The sequence below is a fragment of the Asterias rubens genome, chromosome 9 (assembly GCF_902459465.1).
Source record: "Asterias rubens chromosome 9, eAstRub1.3, whole genome shotgun sequence".
NCBI lineage: Eukaryota > Metazoa > Echinodermata > Asteroidea > Forcipulatida > Asteriidae > Asterias > Asterias rubens.
The window spans coordinates 13,997,251-14,015,769 of NC_047070.1; the positions used below are offsets into that span (position 1 = coordinate 13,997,251).

Below are 18,519 nucleotides of genomic sequence, written 5' to 3' on the forward strand. Positions count from 1 at the left end.
ATGGTTTTTTGTTTTTTTAATCTAAAAACATTTGAATATTTTTGAAAATTAAACGCATGTAATAACATTGTTAACTATCGGTAAAATGCTTAACTAAAATCAAAATGTTTATACATGTAGGTCGATTTACATTAATTCTAAATTATCTAACTCTTAACAAGCCTATGTTTTAAAAATGCAGAACTAACATGTAAACATAAGAATACTAACAATGAAATGTGTTTTTAGAACTAATTTAAACATGAACAATGTTAAAAAATAACCCTGATAAAATATTGGCAAACACCCAAGTATTAATTTATTAATAAAATCATTTGTAGGGGTAACAGATGAGACAAAATAAATTAAGTTGGGAATTGGGGTCCACCTCCAGGCTCATAGAGACTGCTCGATGTTATTACTTTAAACTACAGTATAAAATAACATGTTATTTCTTTCTAATTATTTGAGTAAGTGTTATCACTATTGGGTGGGTGGTGGTATAAGTTTGTAGTACATGTAGTTTCAAACTTTCTTAATTAAGATACAACAACTACTAAAAGTTTTAATTTTATGAATAATATAATCAATGTATATACTCTATCAATGTAGATTATTATTATTTTATACTTTACGTAAAACAAACGCTCTAAAGTTAAGCTCTTGCCGTTGAAAAAGACTCTGCTGGGGTCGAAACGTCGGGTCTAGTCGAAATATTTTTCGCGATACAAACTCTGCGGTGTCAGGATCGACGTGTTCGCCATCTCACTGATGCTACATCGGAGTTGTCCTGCTGATGAAGACTGCAAATTAAAGGTGCGAAAATAATTCCAGGGTGTTGTGATTAAAAGTTCACTAGTGGGTGGGGGGGGGGTGGCAATTAAGGGAAATAACATAACTATTAGGCATTATTTATTAGTGTATCGTACTTTATCGCTGTGTAAATGTATCATTAATTACGGGTTATTATTTAACTTAACTAAATTAGTTAGATTTAAATAGCATAATTATTCGGAGTTATTTATCGGTGTATCGTACCTTATCGCTATGTAACGTATCATTAATAACGGGGTTATTATTTAACTTAACTAAATTAGTTAGATTTAATTAACATAATTATTAGGCGTTATTTATCGGTGTATCGTACTTTATCGCTATGTAACGTATCGCTATGTAACGTATTGTTAATTATGGGTTATTTAACTTAACTAAATTAGTTAGATTTAAATTAAATTTTTTAATGGACACCAACACAGTTGTTTAATTTTGGTTTAATTTTTGTAGCTCGTGTAAAGGTCGAAGGTCATGGGGTGTATTTTATTTAATTTTTTATTTTACCTTTCCATTCTAAGGTTTAAATATTAGTTCCGAGATTTTTTTTTAAGAAGCCAGGTAGCGCAGTGGGCTAGCTCACAGCTCCAGGAATCCTGGAGCTGTGAGCAGGGTGGGTTCAAATCCCCTGGGGACCCTTTTTTTACCATTAAATAAGAAAAAAATTATTTTTTAATAAAAATGGGTAGGGTTTGAACCGGGGACCTTTAGCTCTGTAAGCCCACTCTCTCACTGCTGTGCTACCGAGCTGTTATAAAAATCTAACGGTTTTTGGAGTGATGAAGTTAAAAATGGCTGACTTAGAAATTTTTTCAAAATATTTTCTCCAAGGCTAGACCCTTGGATTTCTAGCTGATCTGAGGGCTGAGCAAGGGCTGACCAAGGGCCTTGGAGAGTAAAATTTTTAAGTGCTGAGGGGCCAAGGAGGTTGCTGGATAGTAAGTAGACCACTGGGTTGGGCTGGATGGGATGAGGGTTTGGGATGATGGTAGGAGTGATGGGGTTGGGTTGGACTTGTGATGAGAGCTTGGGGTGATGGGCTGGGCTGGTAGGGATGAGGGCTTGGGGTGATGGTTTAAGTGATGGACTGGGCTGGTTGGGATGAGGACTTAGGGTGATGGTTTGGGTGATGGGCTGGGCTGGTTGGGATGAGGACTTAGGGTGATGGTTTGAGTGATGGACTGGGCTGGTTGGGATGAGGGCTTAGGGTGATGGTTTGAGTGATGGACTGGGCTGGTTGGGATGAGGACTTAGGGTGATGGTTTGAGTGATGGACTGGGCTGGTTGGGATGAGGACTTAGGGTGATGGTTTGAGTGATGGACTGGGCTGGTTGGGATGAGGACTTAGGGTGATGGTTTAAGTGATGGACTGGGCTGGTTGGGATGAGGACTTAGGGTGATGGTTTGAGTGATGGACTGGGCTGGTTGGGATGAGGACTTAGGGTGATGGTTTGAGTGATGGACTGGGCTGGTTGGGATGAGGACTTAGGGTGATGGTTTAAGTGATGGACTGGGCTGGTTGGGATGAGGACTTAGGGTGATGGTTTGAGTGATGGGCTGGGCTGGTTGGGATGAGGACTTAGGGTGATGGTTTGGGTGATGGGTTGGGCTGGTTGGGATGAGGACTTAGGGTGATGGTTTAAGTGATGGGCTGGGCTGGTTGGGATGAGGACTTAGGGTGATGGTTTGAGTGATGGGCTGGGCTGGTTGGGATGAGGACTTAGGGTGATGGTTTGAGTGATGGGCTGGGCTGGTTGGGATGATGGCTTAGGGTGATGGTTTGAGTGATGGGCTGGGCTGGTTGGGATGAGGACTTAGGGTGATGGTTTGAGTGATGGGCTGGGCTGGTTGGGATGAGGACTTAGGGTGATGGTTTGGGTGATGGGTTGGGCTGGTTGGGATGAGGACTTAGGGTGATGGTTTAAGTGATGGGCTGGGCTGGTTGGGATGAGGACTTAGGGTGATGGTTTGAGTGATGGGCTGGGCTGGTTGGGATGAGGACTTAGGGTGATGGTTTGAGTGATGGACTGGGCTGGTTGGGATGAGGACTTAGGGTGATGGTTTGGGATGAGGGCTTGGGGCGATGGGATGGGGGCTTAGGGGGATGGTTTGGGATGAGGGCTTGGGGCGATGGGATTGACTTGTTGAGATTGAGGCTTAGGGGGATGGTTTGGGATGAGGGCTTGGGGCGATGGGATGTAATCGTTGAGATGGGGGATTTAAAGTGGCAGTAACATTATATTTAAAGGTGTTTTTTTTTTAAAGCCATCGATTACTTTTTCTTATTAAGGTATTAAAGGTATTTTAATGGTGGTAATTTTGAATCAAAGATTAGTATTAATTTCTTTCAAATTGAGTTTAAAGGGGTTGAACTTATTTTTAAATATTGGAAGTGTTTATTTAAAGGTATGATATAAAGGTAGGGTCTTTTTGGTGGTTTAAAGGTGTGACAAAGGTTTAGTAATAATTTCTTACAATTTGAGTTTAAAGGGATGGAATTCTTTTTTAAATATTGAAATGGTTTATTTTATGGTACAATCTAAAGGTAGGGTCTTTTTTGGGTGGTTTAAAGGTGTGCAAAGGTTTAGTAATAATTTCTTTCAAATTGAGTTTAAAGGAGTGGAATTTTTTTTAAATATTGAAATGGTTTATTTTAAGGCACTATTTAAAGGTAAGGTCTTTTTGGGTGTGACAAAGTGTTAAGTAATAATTTCTGTCAAATATTTTATTTTATATTTAAATGGTTTATTTTAAGGTATGATTTAAAGGTATGGTCTTTTGGGGTGGTTTAAAGGTGTGACAAATTGCGAATTTCCGTTAAATGTATTAAAGTGATCTTATTCCACTTTGCTGGAAAAGAATTAAGAAGGTATTTAGACCTTTTTGTTGGATTACATCACTGAATGGGACCAGTCCATTTTTAAGCGGGAGTTTCGTTAAGTCTAGGATCAAATAACTTTAATAATTGTAACCATAATACATTACTTGTACAATAATGCACAGAAAATAATGGAAGGAGAGAGATTTCTTGCGTCATTTATAGAATAATTTTATTTGACAACTCCAAATAATAAGATACAAACAATTATTATATTCACTTACGGCTATTACTTTCATAACTAAGAATCTTTAAGAGTGATATTTTTACACTATTTTGCTCAGTTTTATTTAAGACTTATTTCAATTGTCTTACTTGATAATATGTATATGAACCCTTTAAAGGCACTGAGCATAGTTGGTAATTAATCAATAAATACTTTACCATAAAACCTTATTTGGTTACGAGCAACAAAGAGCCGTTGATAGTATAAAATACCGTGAGAAACGGCTCCTCTGAACTAACATAGTTTTTGAGAAAGAGGTAATTTCTCACTCAAATAATAAAAACCTCTAGCCAGAAGCCTCTTATTATTGGAAGCACACCATTTTGTACAACAATGGTGTTTTTTCTTTCATCATTTTCTTGCAACTTCAATAACCAATTGAATCAAAATGTTCACAGGCTTGTTTTATGCATATTTTGGGATACACCAAGTGAGAATACTGGTCTTTGATAATTATCGAACGTGTTCAGTCAGTGCCTTTAAAATTGTTTGCACTATACAAGCAGTTTTAGTAATTAGATACATTTAATCAATAATCTCCAATTTCAAATACACACAATGTGTTCTTTGCTTGTAAATGGTGAGCTTACTTTTTACAATAAACATTCCTGAGAGGTAATATTGCTTCAGGGATTTATTTAACATCAATTAAACTGCCTTAAAGGCACTGGACACTATTGGTAATTACTCAAAATAATTATTTGCATAAAACCTTACTTGGTAACGAGTAATGGGGAGAGGTTGATAGTATAAAACATTGTGAGAAATGACTTCCTCTGAAGTGACATAGTTTTCGAGAAAGAAGTAATTTTCCATGAGTTTGATTTCGAGAATTTGAATTTGGTCTCAAAATCAACCATCGAAACGCCCACAACTTCATGTGATATTGTGACAAGGGTGTTTTTTCTTTCATTATTATCTCGCAACTTCGACGGGCAATTGAGCTCAAGTTTTCACAGGTTTGTTATTTTACGAATATGTTGAGACACACCAAGTGAGAAGACTGGTCTTTGACAATTACCAATAGTGTCCAGTGTCTTTAAATCTTACAATTAAAGTCAAAAGGGGTTTATCCATGATTACTTGATGTTTTTAATGCCTGAACCATATTTTATGTTTCCACTTTAGATTGCTCTCTGGAGCCTTTAAGATTGTAGTGCTATTAAAAGTGACTGAAAACAAATTGGTGGTATCAATTTACTCAAGAACCGTAAATGTTTACTTGATTTATTAAACGAACGTTACAGAATTGGTAAGAAAACAAAATTGTGAAGATCACAGATTTACGTAAAACTTACACAGTCTAATGATGATGATAGTAGAAAATATTCCTTTTAAATATTTCTGTCTGAAATGTCTTATTATTTTGATGAGAATTATAAAATCTAACTTTGCATTTAGAGTTTATCGCTCAGTGAGCATTTTATTCATTTTTATTTCGGCATCGATGCAATGCAAAATTTGTAATCAGTTTTTTACTATTCTCTCGTGACCCAGATGGCCGATCGATCTTAAAACTTCTACAGGTTTGTCAAGTTATGAATATGGTGGATTACATAAACTGCTTTAACTGCCAGCAACTGTTTTGTCAGCAAAAACCAATTCTGTAATATTCCTTTAACTAAACTGTCTTAAATCTTACAAATAAAGTCAACAAGTTGTTTATCCACAATTACTTGATGTTTTAAATGCCTTAACAATATTTTATGTTTCCAGTATAGATTGCTCCCCTAAAAACCCTGAAGCCTTTAAGGTTGTAGTGCTATGAAATGCTACTGAAAACCAATTGACCTGGGCCCAATTTCATAGCGCTGCTGAGTGGCCGATTTTGAGCTTACTGTGTGATTTCCATTTCATAGCGCTGCTAACCATAAGCACACGAAAAGCGTGCTTACTTTCTGGTGCTTACCGCACAAAATTAAATGACGTCAGAATGCAAGTCCATAGTAAACGCGCAATATGGCCGCCCAATTTTTCTGCTAACCTGTGAAATACGCTTGTACCTTAGCAAAATTTTCTGCTACCGCTAAGCAGCGCCATGAAGTTGCCCAGGCCCTCCTCTGGTGGTATAAATTTACTCAAGAACCATAAATGTTTACTTGACTTCTTAAATAAAGTTTGTTTTAATTACAAAAAAAAATTTGAAAGACGAGAGTTCGGTAAACTCTTGTTTTTCAGCATTACATCTCAAAAATATTCACTACAAACTATATATTTAGTGTTACACAAAACTATAATGTTTTATTTTGCATTTCGATCTTCAACTACACAACACATCCATATCTGTACCATACAACCAACTTTATAATTCATCATATAGGTGGTATGCTTTCAGGAATGTTCTGAATTATCTATATAAATAAAGGGTGTTGTTAATCATAAACATGTTTCCTATTTTTTAAATCTGTAATCAATCTGAAGGGACGAACCACTCAAAATGGGTTAGACTGGTGTCCGCATAAAATCCCCATCAATGTTGTGGCATGTGAGGTATTCTGTTTGTATAAGTGCTGCAAAAACAGACCACTTTTTGATGTTAGTGAAAAACACCCACAGGGATTTTACATATACCTCTGTTCTGTTGTTTGACACTTAGTGGGCACTGTTGCAGGTCTCGAGAATTGACAGGTAGATATCATCTGCAAATGACACACCTTCAAAATACAAACAAATAAAATCAACAACACATTAGTTAAAACAAAATCTTATTCTATCAAATAATAATCCACAAAGGAAACTTACAGAGTAAATTTGTCATCATTTTGGGTAGAACAAAGACAAATTTGCTAGAGCCCAACAAAACCCTGTGCACCACCAACTGATCAATCTAGCCCTAATTGGCTGTCTTCACACTCCAGACTACCAGTTTAGTTTGTACTAATCAGGCTTGCCAATATTTTTGATACGGTGGAAATCATATATTCAAACGCCCTGAAATTGTCCCTTGGTTGCCCTTCCCCACGCCCAAACCAAGGGGAAACTATAATAAGAAATTTGTTTGAATCAAGGAAACTAGGATAAATTTATGAGGAACTAACAACTGCTTCAATGTTCAGGAGTTTGCCTTACCTTTTATCAAGAAGAGAGTAGTTCATTTTCCAGACTCGTTATACACGAGGAAGCTCATCAACTGCAGGTCTCAGACCCGTACCCCTCCTTGGTTGTTAATGAGTAGATCTCTTTGGAGATGACAACCATCACTGTGTCCTGCAAACAAAGAACAAAATCATGTTTAAGTACGCTTTACAAAATGTTAATGAATAATTAATGAATAATGGAACACAAATGTAATTTGAGATCATCCTTTTCCCATTCATCAATCAATGGTCACACTAACCATTAATTCTTAGAACCGATCAACGGAGGGTAAAACAAAAATTATAATGTTTGTTTGAGATGTAATAATCACATGAAATAACCAAGATCAATTTCTATACATCCAATATACATGTATACATTGGAAGTAAAGATATTGATATAGGGAAAGGGGATAACAGAATATTGAATTCAAGGAGTATTCACCAAGATTTCACTGTGTCCTTGTTTATGCCCACAGCAAGATAGATAACTGTTTAGTGAGGGGAAGTCAACCTAATAGATGGTTAATTGGTCAGCAGTTTGGTTTCACCTTGTTTCAGGTCAGCAATGTACTGTTTAGCACAATGTGGATATAAACCAATGTTTACATTTGGAGTAGAGCCTAAACCCTCATGAGGCCATGGAGGGGGGGGGGGGGAGGGGGGAAGTGAGAAATGACCTTCCAGAGAATTATTCACCAATTAAAGAGGTCTGGGCTTGGATGGAAATCAGGGTGGAAATCGTGGAGGCCACTCTTGTAATTTGGAACTGCAATTCCCTTAAAGTCAATGGAAACAATTGGTTATTACTAAAAAAATAATTATTGGCATAAATCCTTACTTGGTAACGAGTAATGGGGAGCTGTTGCTAGTGTAAAACATTGTGAGAACCGGCTCCCTCTGAAATAACATACATGTACCGGTGGTTTTCGAGAAAGAAGTAACTTTCCACAAATTTCATTTGAGACCATTTGAGACCTCAGAATTAGATTTTGAAAGCACACAACTTCATGTGACAAGGGTGTTTTCTTTAATTATTATCTCGCACTTTGACGACCAATTGAGCTCAAATTTTCATAGGTTTGTTATTTTATGCATATATGTTGAGATACACCAAGTGAGAAGACATGTCTTCGAAAATTAACAATAGTGTCCAGTGCCTTTCAGGCATGGGTGAAAGAGAAATATTTCCTTGAATTAAATCCAAATCCTGCTCTTCATTGAGATTTCACGGTGGTTTCAAATTAGAGATTTTTCATACCAGGAAAAAATAATTACTTCAAATCATGCTCAAAGCCTATTATTATCAAAATATCCCAAATCAACTCTCTAATACATTTCAAATTGATGCTTTTTCGTAAATTTACCTGTTGATGGGGAAGACATTGTTGAGTTCTTAGCTGGGCTGTATTCCCATCAAGCATCTACTTCTGGAGAGGTAGACTTCATATGACAATGGTGTGTCTGTAGCTATAGCCTAAATTGGAATAAAATATAAACAATATTTTGTGAAAGGGAAACTACTGATTAGGTTTATAAGGTGTTTAAAAAAAGATATAAAGGAAGCTTGAGGATTTTTCAAAAGGAAACTATTATGTGAGCTTTCAAAGCACTGATGAGGGAAGCAAATCATGGTGGCGTAAACTTGCCGCCAAACCATATCACACACACAGATGCAAGCCCCCCTTTCACTGCGAGTGTTCTTTGTTCTTTTACATGTGTTACAAACAACAAGACCTACAGCTGTATGCACATTCAAGAGAACAGGCCTCGACCTCTACAGCGGCCCCCAGCGGCCAGTGCCGCGATGCCCCAGCGAATTGCCGTGAAGCCCTTTTAAAAATCACGTACCTTACGGCCACTTGGCCGTTGTGCCCTTTTCCATTGATTCCATAACATTATTTATTCGAAAATGTTATTTAATGTTAACATTGTGATCCATTTAATTTATATGGAGGTAAAATTCGGAACGTACGATCCCGCACACTAGTTTTCACAATGTTTTTCTGTGCAATAAAAAATGTGTCGAGAACGTGGCATGGTAACCATATCAAACGTAGTTGAGCTGTTTACTGTTAAGAACGCAGCACCAGACTACTCCAATGTATAAACTCGCTACAAGTCCCTACACTAAATTACGCATTTTCGCACTGATTTTGTCTATTGAGATCTGTATTTGTAGCGGATGGGGCGGGGGAGGCGCGCGGCCGGGGGCTGGATACAGTCTATGTTTTTCCCCTGGCTATTTCGCTGGTGTCCAAGGCTTGTACTGGATTAATGTTTGTGACCCACCACTACCAGTGGCCTTGGTGCCCTTCCAGTTGGCCTTGGTGCCCCTTTCTTTTTTAGAGTGTTTGAGGCCAAGTGGCCTTGCCCCTCTAAAGCTAAAGGTTGAGGCCTGAGAGAATGAAGCAGATGTGTCCTTCTCTTCAAAAGGACACAAGTGCCACAACACCCAGTGGTAGTGGTTACAAAACAACATCAAATTTTAACAAACTCTCAAGTTGAAGGCAGTGGACACTGTTGGTAATTACTAAAAATAATTATTAGCATAAACCCTCACTTGGTAACGAGTATTGGGGACAGGTTGATAATATAAAACATTGTGAGAAACAGCAACCTCTGAAGTAACGTAATTTTTGATAAAGAAGTTATTTTCATGGAATTTGATTTCGAGACCTCAGATTTAGAAATGGAGGTCTCGAAATTACGCATCTGAAAGCACACATTCGTGTAACAAGGGTGTTTTTTCTTTCATTATTATCTCGCAACTTTGACGACAATTGAGCTAATTCACAGGTTTGTTATTTTATGCATATATTGAGATACACCAAGTGAGAAGACTGGTCTTTGACAAATACTTATAGTGTCCAGTGTCTTTAAAGGTTTATAAATTTACCTGTCGATGAAGAAGACATCATTGAATCTTGAAGCTGGGCTGCATTCCAATCATGTATCTTCTTCTGGAGAGGTAGACTTCATCTGTCAATAGAGTGTCTGCAGATGGGAACAAAATATAAACAACATTCTGTGAAAGGGGTGTGTTATTGTTTTGCTTTAGTTGCAGAAACAAAAGAGAACACCATAAAGGCAGCTTGTGGTACCAAACACTACACGTTTCAAAGATGGCATAATTTCCCCCTGGGGGTGTATAAATTGTTTTGTGGGGTTTCAGTGACGATATCACTCCTTTGGGGGTGGATCTCTGTGTACTTTAACATTGGTGCAGGTTTTCTATAACATTTTACAATTACAGTTTAATGTACATTTGTCACGAAAAAAGGAAATCTACCAATTTCCTGGCAACTGTTTTGTCACACAACTAATTAATATGAGAAATTGACACGCTATTACTATTGTGTCGTGGCTGGGTGGTTAAGACCACCGAGTTCAAACTCTGGTGTTTCTGATCAGCAGAGTGTTGGTTCAAATCCCCAGCCGTGACACTTGTGTCCTTAAGCAAGACATTTAACCATTGCTTCGTCCATCGGTTGGGATGTAAAGCCGTTGGCCCATGTGTTGTGTAACGCATGTAAAAGAACCCAGTCACTTATCGAAAAGAGAAGGGGTTCGCCCCGGTGTTCCTGCGGCTGCTGTATGCCCCGTAGCACCTTGTAAACCCTTATAAGGTGCTTAATAATACGGTCTCAGAATTCATCGCTGCAATAACCTATAAATCTTTCTGTACATACTGGGCGCCTTGAGTACCTTGTTTGGTAGATACGTGCGCTATATAAGACTTTGATATTATTATTATTTGACATGGGAGGTAAAGCTTACAGCCAAGGTTAAGCAAATTCAAGAGAAATTGAATTTCCTACAATTTCTCAGAAGAGATAAAATAACTAAAGCATTTATTGTCTTTGCACGGTTAAATCATGATTTCATTGTGACAAGCAGTCTAAAACATAGCAATAATTATTTCAAAATATTTCAGAATGACCAGTGATAAGAAGTTGAATCCGGGAATAAACCTAGTTGGTCGTGTTACATATTTTCCTCAGAGACTATTATCATTAAACTGGATGACTGGATGTCCAATATCTTTTGATGTATCTCAAAATGCTTGTTCATCTATTTACCTTCTGTTGGTGCAGTCATCATTGAATCACAAGCTGGGCTGTATCTCCATCATGCAGCTACCTCTGAAGAGGTTGGACTTCATCTGACAGTGAGTCTGCAGCTAACCTAAATGTAAAGACAATAAAAACAATTATATAAAAGGGAATATCTACCAATGAGGTCTTCAAGGCGCTTGAACAAAGAGCAAAACAAAGATAGACTGATCGACTTTTGTTGAAGAGATTGACAAAAAAACATAAATTGAAGCGAGTGATCCGGAACCAGTGACTGTTATTTATTGTTAATTATTATGGACACGAACAATAAAGAATGTATGCCCGAATTTCAGCTTCTTAAACTGGGTAAAAGAATATTAACAAGAATTAATTGGAAATCTTGGAAAAGTTTCCGTATGGCGCCACCACTTTTTCATTCGATATGAAATAATATAATAGGAAGTTATTTACTTGATTGATATATCCCTTTTTGTAAAAATGAGTGAAAAAGTGGTGGCGCCATACGGAAAATTATCCGAAATCTTTTCGCAATGTTGAGAAGCTTTATACCCAGGATACGAAGTGACTTGGGTACGAAGTGACCGAAATCACAGTGCAACGGAGGCTTGTGTGTCCTACTACCAACCACGTGCCGGGGTTCGGACGCACTTCCCCGGCAGCGTGCTCCCCGGCACCCGCTCAACAAGTTCGGAGTTGGAATTGACATCGGGGTCAAAGTTACCCCTCACGTATCTTCAAATTCTTAATAAGAAAACTTATAACATAAAACCAGCATTATCACAATCAAATAAGCAACTCACCATTACAGTTTTGTGGAAGTTGTGTCCTCAGAATTCGGTAAAAACTTGAATTATTTGAGAACAAGCCACAGCAACTTCTGACTCAATCAGTATGTCTTTAAAAATGGCGGCTAGCCTTGTGTCATGTGATCTTGCAAGGGGGCCGGGCTTTCACAAACAACTAATAAATTTGCATAACAAAAGCAAAGTGTTCTCATTGGACAACACATTATTGGTCACCGACGGTTTGGGGTCATGAGTTTTTATCAGAGGAGGGGTGTGGGGGTCGAGGGGGGTTGGATCTAGAGTTTGATATCATCTGCAAGTAGCACACCTCAAACGCAAATTTTGATGAATATTATAATTTTATCGTTTGTTAATTAATAATGGTAATAACAGTGTGGGGAATGGGTCTTCACTGTGTATTAATGACCTTGGTTGGTGGCTTGCTGCTGTTAAGGACCTTTACCTTTGGCTTGGTCAATCAACAGCAGCCATCCACCACTCTGGACACAATCTCATAAAGCCCGTAAGCACATCAAACATGCTAAGCACAAAAACAAAAAAACTGTTGCTTCAACAAAAGTACAAATACATTTACCATTACAGCAACTGGTACCCTGGTTTATTCTTGCTTTGTCAAGAAATTTGCTAACAGAATTTTCTGCTTATAAGCTTCCTGAAATTGAGCCCAAGGCCTTCCTAATGATTGCGTGCTTAGCAGAAATGAGAAGGATATACCCGGCAACTTTATACTTGATAGGCCTACATGGTATTGAGGCTGGGAACCTTATTCTAAATTTTATTAGTAAGCATATTTTTGTTGTGCTACTGCTTAACATCTTTAAGAAATACAGCCTAGGCCATTACCACGCATTTAAGTCCAGCTCCACTCACCTCCATTTCCATTTGAAGGGGCTATAGGTACCTCACTCATCCGGGCCACCAGAGGTTGCGCCCAACGCAAACCAAGACTATTTCTCTGACAATACAACAGACTAGACCAACTTAATTCAAAAGTTGGAATGATGAAAATAGTTTTTTATTAATTTTTGTTTTAGATGCATTCAATAGATCGGTTCATTTAACAAACTACATTTATTCATAGCAATTATAACTACATTAATCTCTTAGAATAACCACAATGTCCCATAACACAATATTTGTCAACCAACAATTCTACAGTCATTTGTCTTGTCCATATTGAAAGATGGACTTTACAAGTATGGTCATCTCAGTTAAACTCAATATTATTAACAAGCAACTTGATTAATTAATCAGTTTTTAATAAACATCCATTGAATTTTAAACAAATAAACCTGTATTTCGTTATTATTTTTTGTGGTTTATCTTTTTTGTATTTTTTTCACAACTTACAACAATAACTTTTGAGATTTATGTTACAAAATCTGTAAAAACCATCTATTCCTTTGCAGATTGGACAAATAAAAGTTAAACATAATTGTCTTTGAAAAGATTTTGTTTAAAACAATTAAACTATTAGAAAATGGCAAATATTTAAAGAAGACATCTAAGAAGATGTTTAAGGAGATGGGGTTATTTATTAGTATCGGTATCTAAGATATTGAATGCCAACTTGTTGAACATCAAATGTTGAGGTGGCAGACCTATTAGCTAATTCTTAGAAAAAGGAAAGTGTGTGTATTACTTCCCTGAGATCTGTGTGAAAACCACAGGCATATTGTGGGTTTGGAATCGACCCAACAACCTTTGCTTACAGATGTTAAAATAAATCTTTACCATTCTGCAATAATATTGGATCAAACTCTTGTGTATTTGATTGTTGTATAATCTATCACACTTTTAAGTTGGTACAATTTACAAAGAACAACTCAAACGTCTGGAGAATAACATAATTTCTTATCTCATATCTTACCCTCTTATCTTCCAAAGAAACATAAGTGACTGAATACCAGTCTATTTGGGTTTAAAGTGGATGGAAGTCTAGTTGATAAATGGGTCTATGTATGAATAATCAACTTCAGCAACATATACAAACAGTGTTCCATTTTGACATGAAATCAAATGTTTGAAGGTTTGAAGTTAAACAATTTCTCTAATTTCTCATACAATTTCTGACCAAATCATTAAGATCCCCATAAATCCGAGATAAAATATGCCAAGCTAAGCAGTTAATTAAATGCTCAGCAGGATTCTATCACACAATCAAGTGCAATAAGCCTCTACAAAGCAAGCGACATTTTAAAAACAAATCTAAGATAATAACTAATGAAATCATAACCATACAGTGAATTTGCCTTTCGGGTTAAAAAATTATACAAAGCTAAAGATAAATTCATCATAAACATATCTTTAAGAAATTCCACAGTACAATCGACTCACAAATAATCTCATGTAATGCTAGACTTGTGGACAAGTCATTAATGGTAACCTTGTATAGTTTTTTGGAGACTATTTACGGCTTGACAAGGATTGCTTGATAATACTTGTGGGACTTTGTGGAAACCTGAATTTTAAATCCCACTCAGTGTTGTCTTGAAGTTAGTACATTTCTACTTTGCTTTGCACACAACGTAAAGTTCTACATATGAAATGTGCTTCTTAAACACCAATAACAACATGTGCGTAGAGAAAAATCAATCCAATTCATACCTTTACAATTTCTACAATACAAAGCAATAAATGACATTTTGGGTGATCTAAAATTAGCTAAATAAAACTGGCTTGAGCAACACAGAGCATGGGTTTCTGCCTGGTAGGGTTTTAACACACAGTGGTATGGAGCAATGAGGTTCGTTAAGTTGACCCATTAGTAATTTCACTTCAAACTGCTAAACGTCTACAAAGATATATGTTCGCTAGAATCCATCACTGTACCTTTTCGCTGTTGATACATACAATTTAAACACAATGTAATAAAAACAAATTCAGAAAACGAAATTTCAGAAGAATTGTACTCGATGACACTTAGTTTTGAACTAAGCCTGGTCTGACCAATTGGGCAATTATTGCATCATCGGTATATTGCCATGAACTGTTTCTCACATTTCAGATAAAAATTTAAAAATAAAAATAAAAACAATTCACTATGAATTATTTTTCACCTGTTTTCCTGCAATTTGTCTTTAGGAAACTTCAGATTTTAAAAACAACCATCAAAATACTTCACAGTACAACAAATTATATTGTTCAAAATATTTCATTTCTGTCTTCCTTAAGACACAGTGTACTTTTAAAGTTTGTTTATATTTTGTTTCACAATAAAACTTCCAATGTAAATAGAACTTTCTTTTTGTTATTTTATAAAACTATTTGTAAACTATATAATTTGGCAATGAGATGTAATAATTCATTTTTTTTTAAGGAACATGAAGCTACGATGAATACATTTTCAATCGCTTACACGACAACAAAACCTAAAACACTCAAGGAATGTCAAATCAGAACACGTGCAGGATCGGCACAAAATGGTTGGCAAAACAGACAAATAAATGGACTAAAATTGAAATAACAGAAATATGGTAACATCAAACCGAAGAAGTGAAATAGAAAGAATTGTCTATGTGAAACTTAAAATCAAGCAACACATCTAACACAACAGGACCAAACTCTTTTCTGGACAGTGACGAGAAATGAATCCAGAATCATTATTCAAATCAAGGATTGAATTGTAATATGATGTTCAATCGATGATGAGAGTTGCAATCCTGGTTCACCAGTTATGATAACCTCATCATTTTTTAAACCAACAATAAAGATGTTTCGAGATACTGTTTTGGTATTCTACCAGGCTTTTTGTAGACTCATTTAGAGAGTATTTACAGAAGTGCATATTCTCTTAAAGATGGCGCTTATGAATTTTTGGAAAAATACAAACTTCTTGAGCCCTTTTCTTGATGTATGATTTGATGAATTTGAAGACATTGATCCTGTTGTGTGATGTGGCAGCTCAAGCATACCAACTCTTCATAATATGCATAAACAAAATGGGGTTGAGGTAAACATACAAAGTACGAACCAAAATTCTTTCAAATGCCACTTTGTATAAATTGAAAATGCCAGACTCTTACTTTATCTTTAATTGTTCATTTTTGTTTATTTTGTGGACAAGTTGCTTTTGACACTTTATAGATGTCCACACGTTACCCGGCATTCAATCAAATGAAACAGGGATTGGCTTTATTGAATGGCTTCACTTTGCCGCTGCAGCGGTCTCATGATCAGCTGACTTCAAGTGATGATCCGCGTGGGGCTGGTCCATTTCAGACATACTCATGCTGTGGGAACGCTTCTCTTTAGGGGTTTCACCGAGGGATGCTGCTCGGCCTAAACGGGTCAGCGGGAGCGACGGTACTGCATGCAACACAAACACAAAACAAAGCACTCTTTTTAATGAAGAATATGAAGCACACTACAGCACTACATGATAATACTGCAATTAATATTCAATGATCATTCCATACTATAATCTGGATGCAAGCATCAAGGGGGTATTTCCAATTCAAAGTTTTGCAACCTCCTACCTTTCACCCAACCTCCCCACAGCAAGATCAGATCAAGCAATTCTAAATCAGCATGAACAATACTTTAATACCACTTTAAGAAACCAAGTAGTTTGTAAAGCATTAGGAATACTGAGATGATTTTATCAACCATTGACAGGCTTTTTTGATATATACTTGTCATCATAGTGAAGTTTCTCTTTCCTATAATAAGTGCTGTATTACATACATTCCATTAAGGATAAAATGAAAGATTAACCGTAGATATTTACAATGTCGGACCAATTGACTGAAACAGTGAGATGGATTGAGATATGTGGAGTCCCAATGAGTGTATGCTTTCTTGGCCTTATCCTGGCCTTAATTGCGGTGTACATGACTCTATGTCTTGCATCTCCATACTGAAGATACAGGCCTGTACAGTGACTATCTAGGCTTGAGAAGCCATCCGTGTTAGTTCGCAAGTTGTTACCTCGTCTACTAACACGGTCGGCGATTTATGGGAGTCAAATGTTTGACTCCCATAATGGCCGACCGTGTTAGTTCGCAAAGTAAAAGGAAAACCACGCAATTTCAAGGCAAATTTGTGTGGATCATTGTATTCTACTTTTAAATGATCTTTCTAACCATATGCATTTTATAGCAAACGCTTTTCAAAGACCAACTCGACCGATCCAAGGCAGTGTGTTCATTTAAGATACATGTACATAGATTATGAAGGTGCTATGAATGATTTTGTGCTTTATGAAAAAGGTTTGTAAAATGAATACATTCAATAATGAGCGCAAGTCAACCACAGCAGTAGCTTCAATTTCAAACACGGTCACATTTCACAGAGCTCGTTGGTAGAGAGTTTGCTTTTTCTCTCCCAAACTGACGTCAATAAGAAAGGAAATAGTCACGAATAGTACAGTATCACTAGGCATTTAGGCTGGTACCCCTTTACTGCTGAGTCAATTTCCCTGTGTGAAGTGTCTCTTTGAATTGGATGCCGTCCTCATAGGGAAACAAGCATGAAACTATTCTGCACATTGTCAGAAGCAAATTCATATATCTAGACTACAATGAGCAAGCATCACCTAGTATTCTAGATGAATTGTACTTATCCACACAGCTATGCAAACCAAAATCTTATCAATCGATATCAAGATAACTTATCAAGACATCTTATCGAGACATCTTATTGAGACATCTTACCAAGACTTCATATTAATACAACTTCTTAAGACATCTTATTTAGTTAAGTTAATTTCCTTGAATTTTAGAGACACAACTGCCAATGATTCAATAAAAAAAGCTATTGACCAAAGAAATACGAGAGACGTTTGTGATGAAACAACATGTTGAAGGGTCTGGGTACTTTTGACACAATGTCCACAGATTTACATAAAACTTTATCATTTTGAAGATAATGACAATAGAAAGCTTTCCTTAAAATATCACTTGCTGAGGTGCTGTAGATTTTGAGAAATGAGTAAAACAATGTCACAACAGCTATTTTAGTGTAAAAAGGTATTAACCAGTTTTGGTATCTTACCATAACATAACCATAACTGGTTAATACCTTTTTACTTGCAAAATAATTTTCTGGAGTGAGACGATAAATATTTGTGTGACTTGTTTTAGTACTCATTTCTACTAGCTAACTGAGTAAGTTGAATGTAAATCTGTGGTTATATGATTTGTGTTACAAAAAGTACCCAGATCCCTTAAGGTGCGCTGAATCAAGTACAATGTTGACTTAACTTTGGAAATTATATACATGTAAATAATAATAATAATAATAATAATAATAATAATATAATAAGACATTTGTAAAGCGCCTAATGCAAAAGCCTCTAAGCGCATCTAGTCTAAGCCCAAGGAATGTCAATATATAAGACCTATGCTAATTGGGTGATCAGGCATCCTGGTGGTCAAGAGGACCAATCACAGTCCATAATCCATACTGCATTGGCGAGGGATTTTAGGCGTTTCTCCCAGAGAAGCTTTCCTTCCAAGTCTAGCCAGGGGAATTGAAGAGACTGGCTTGGACAAGTTCAAAGGAGAGAAGGGGGGGGGCAGATTGGGGGAAGTGTGGTATGGGTGCATGAAAGATGCCAAATTTGTCCGGTTTATGATGAAAAACAAATAAGCATCAACATGCATGCAAGCAATAGAAAATGAAATAATGGAAAGTAAACGAG

At 36.7% G+C, this 18,519-nt stretch overlaps 1 protein-coding gene and 1 long non-coding RNA gene across 4 annotated transcripts in view; both read right to left on the reverse strand.

Annotated features, from left to right (window-relative positions):
• Window positions 1-6,054: 6,054 nt before the first annotated feature.
• Window positions 6,055-11,952, reverse strand: LOC117294955. Its single transcript, XR_004519599.1, has 6 exons — window positions 11,871-11,952; window positions 11,074-11,179; window positions 9,891-9,988; window positions 8,359-8,468; window positions 6,984-7,121; window positions 6,055-6,568 (listed from the first exon to the last, which is right to left on the reverse strand). It is a non-coding gene; the product is annotated as an uncharacterized LOC117294955 (long non-coding RNA).
• A 913-nt stretch (window positions 11,953-12,865) lies between these two features.
• LOC117294467 (protein NDRG1-like) overlaps window positions 12,866-18,519 on the reverse strand; it is a 44,061-nt gene continuing 38,407 nt past the window's right edge. For 2 of the 3 annotated variants that reach the window (XM_033776882.1, XM_033776883.1), the window contains exon 13: window positions 12,866-16,184. In XM_033776882.1, the coding sequence (XP_033632773.1) occupies window positions 16,024-16,184 (161 nt within the window). In that variant the 3' untranslated portion in view covers window positions 12,866-16,023. Of the gene's footprint in view, window positions 16,185-17,748; window positions 18,358-18,519 lie in introns of those variants that run through there. The other variant, XM_033776884.1, reaches the window with a different exon arrangement.